The sequence below is a fragment of the Silene latifolia genome, chromosome X (genome assembly GCF_048544455.1).
Source record: "Silene latifolia isolate original U9 population chromosome X, ASM4854445v1, whole genome shotgun sequence".
Lineage (NCBI taxonomy): Eukaryota > Viridiplantae > Streptophyta > Magnoliopsida > Caryophyllales > Caryophyllaceae > Silene > Silene latifolia.
This window is the reverse complement of record NC_133537.1, coordinates 38,904,020-38,907,832: the sequence shown is the minus strand read 5'-3', so window position 1 is coordinate 38,907,832 and position 3,813 is coordinate 38,904,020. Positions and strand designations below refer to the sequence as shown.

General features: G+C 38.3%; 1 protein-coding gene across 1 annotated transcript; it reads left to right on the top strand.

The window, feature by feature from the left end:
* The first annotated feature begins 226 nt into the window (after positions 1–226).
* LOC141623247 (uncharacterized) lies at positions 227–2,221 on the top strand. The gene is made up of 2 exons (XM_074439333.1): positions 227–558; positions 769–2,221. Exon 2 carries the CDS (start codon positions 785–787, stop codon positions 2,000–2,002), a length of 1,218 nt encoding a protein of 405 aa, XP_074295434.1. The 5' UTR covers positions 227–558; positions 769–784; the 3' UTR covers positions 2,003–2,221.
* The last annotated feature ends 1,592 nt before the right edge of the window (positions 2,222–3,813 follow it).

Below are 3,813 nucleotides of genomic sequence, written 5' to 3'. Positions count from 1 at the left end.
TAAATTAAATAGAGCTAAACAAAATTAAAATAAATTAAAATTAAGTTTAAATTAATACTTGTGATTTTAGTTGAAAATCCACCAATATCAAAAATATTAAATATTTTATTTCCCTTAAAAAACAAACAAAAAGGAAGGCTGCTAGAGAAGCACATTGTCGTTTTACCACCCTCTCTAAAATTCCCACACTTCATTAAATGCTTTTATATCCCTTCTTTTTAACTCCTCATTTTCTTTTCTTTCTGCATACGAAATCTTTAATATACCCCCGTCTTATATTTTTCTCCCATTTCTTATTATTCCATCATATTATTCACACATATTCATATTGTGTATACATATGAAGTTTTTTTTTTGTTTTTGTTTTTGTTTTTTTTTCGTATAAAATAAAAAGAGGCTTATAATTGTTTGGGGGCTACTCTAATTGTGGTGCCTTTTCCACAACCACCCCTTTTTGTTCCTAAAAAGTCTTCGTTTGATCCAACACAGACACACCAACTTTATTCTTCATCATCCACTTTCATCTTTTCTACAAATCCTTGGTTTAAAGTCTGATAGGTAACTTTCTCATCATATTTATTTTTGTTTTATAATGTTTTTGGTGTTTATTCTTGTCAATTTTCTCTACATGACGTAAATTCTCGACACAATTTTCATTCTGGATGGTTGTTGTTAACACTACTTAACAGAGAGTTAGGTTACCCCACTATTTGCGGGAGCCGGACACTGATTAATTATGTTATTGTTGTAATGTAAATTATTGCGTAGGTTCAGGGAATTGAACATGGATTCAGGAAACAGTGGAAGTATACAATCGTCGAGCACCGGTGGTGGCACTAGCAGCCGAGGAGGGAGAGAGGATCAGGAGTTGGAATCTCGTGGTGGCGAAACAATATCGGCTTTGCTCAACCCTACTTCCTTGGCCAGCTTTGACAACGCGTCGTCGTCTCAACTTTACTCTCTCAACGATGGCAGATCCTTTTCTGCTTATCATCAACAACGTCAAGTACCCAACTATAAATTTGATTCACCTACTTTTTCACAATCTATGATGATAAATCATAGTAATAATAATAATAATAATAATAATAGTTTGGGCATGGTGTGGCCCAATAAACATAGTTCAATTCAACCATCTCCTATAAATACATATTCATCATCTCTTGATAATGCAAACAATTGCATTACTAGCGTAACCAATAATCAACAATTTAACACTTGCGCCACGCAATCTCACCAGCTACAGCGGCCACCACTCCCTGTATCAAGCAGCATGGACTCGACTAGGCTAGCCAAGAGTTCACCAGGGTCCTTAAATCAACAAGGAAGTGGCGGAGGAGGTCGATCAAATTCAAACCCAAAGAAACGATCCAGGGCGTCCAGGAGGACACCCACTACAGTTCTAACCACTGACACCAACAACTTTAGGCAAATGGTTCAAGAGTTCACAGGTATACCCGCCTCTCCATTTGAGACCGCCTTTGCGGGCCGGGCTAGGCTTGATCTCTTTGGAGGTTTTGGTATCCAACTTCCTAGAGTAGCAAACAATGGAAGTAGTATGTTAGATGTTTGTGGTTCAACAATGCAACCCCCTCATCTTATGAGACCTTTCCCACAAAATAATTATCTAAAGGTCACAACTCCATCAATTCTCCCACGGCCGTCTTCAGTCACCACCGTTGACAAATTCCATGTCTCGGGTTTTCAACAGGGTGATCCTACCACGTGTCGCAGGTCTAAAACAACCAATTCATTGATGAACGAGTTTGCTTTAGGCCACAATATTAGTACCACTACCACCACCGCTACTTCTGCTACGACTACTTGTAATGCCCTTGGTCGACATCAAGTCAACTCCGTTGATGAAGGTGGAGGAAACAACAATGTGACTAGTGCAATTCTAGCCGTGGTTGATAAGGACGCACCCGCACCCGCAGAAAATCACGGAGGTGTCACAAGGGGTGAAGCTACGGTTGAATCATGGATTTGTTCGTCGGACTGATAATCCATTATATTTCGTATTAATTAGTTAAACAATTAATTAATTGTTTTGTACGGGTAGTAGATGAATCTAAAAATTGGGATAAAGGCAACTATTTAAGCCTTACTCATTGAGTCTTGATAGTTTATTATCATCATTTTGTATATAATCTATGTAATGCATGAATGCATCAGAAAATGTATGTGTAATTATTCGTTAATTTCTTGTTTAATCTTACTATCCTGGATTGAGAAACTAACTTTTACAATTTGCATGTTTAGCTAACTCTTGCCTCTACTCTACAAGCATGGCAATGTAAGACAGCAGAAATCACTACTTTGAATTATGTATACATTGTTCATGTAAAGGGTTGACCCAGGGGTGATAATGAGACGCGACCGTTCGTGAGCAACTCAGTTTTGACTCTGTCAAAACTCGGCTATTGCTCAGGACATGCAATTCCAAGCTCGGGTCAAGAACTTAATGTCAAGCCGAGTTAACTTTGTCTCAACTCGAAAAGCTCGATCAAATTGTGATTATGATCGACTGAATTATTATTCTAACTCTGATAGGGAAGGATGGTAAACTTCCCTAGGTTACTCGCGTTTGGTTGAATTTCAAGGTGTTCACTACAAGTCTTAATCGGCCAACACCTTTTGTGGGATCTAGGTTAGCGCATAGTTGGGCAGCGTAACCCGACTTCCGGTTCATCCCGCATCGCCAGTTCTGCTTACCAAAAATGCCCCCCTTGGAGCTCTCGATTCCTTGGGACAGCTCAATGAACTAGTCGCCCCATCCACCCCTTTAAAGTTTGAGAATAGGTCAAGGGCATTGCGCTACCGATACCTCTAATAATTGGTTTTACTTGATAACTCGTGAATGAGCTCCATCTATCATGAGGAAAACTTCGAAGGGAACCAGCTACTAGATGGTTCGATTATTCTTTCGCCCCTATACCCAAGTCAGACGAACGATTTGCACATGATAAGACGATCCAAGTATTAAACTATTTAGATAAATGGACAATCTCTCTTTAGAAATTTATCTCCAGTCTCATCTATGTAAATGGGTAATTGAAGATGTTTTACTGTAGTGATAAGACAGAGGTGTTATGGATAACAAAGCGTCTTGCTTGTGACGGGCTAATCCTGTCACAAGCTGAAGACCTTTCACAAAAAAGGAGAGGGGACAAGGTGGGGCACCCCCCATTGCTTCCCACTCACCTCAATGGGTATTTTGTGAGAGGAAACGATATCCGTCACAAGCTTGTAACGGATATCGCCGTCTTCAATGAGATTTTGTGTATGGATAATATGACTCGGTTCATATCCTCTTCCATCAATTGTAATGCGATTAAGTGCACACTTCGCTAAAACAATAAAATGAGTATCCATATCTTAAACAAAAAACTGTGATAAAGAAAACGGAAATGTTGTCCAGAAAGTTGTGACAAAAATCTCATATAGGAAATTATGTTAGGATTACTTATTAGGTAAAATCATTTTACGCGTTACTTTTTGCATCAAAGGAAAGAAAGTTGTTTTTAGTTTCACTCTCTTATATCGCACTGATTGGCAGATTATGGTTTGTTCGTCATGTAATCGGTAGATCATCTATCCAACACCTTTAATTTGAATTTGTCACCTTTTATTAAGAGAAAATTGATTTTGCTACTGATTTCTAATTGTCAACCAGCATGAGCCTTCCTTTAACCAAGAAAACTTTGTCGTAAAAATTACCATCGGTTTTATTCAAGATTAGCTTACCCTTTAAAGTAAAAAGAATTACTTTTAATGATAAAATTAGTACTTGTCGATTGAGTTTGAGTCCTT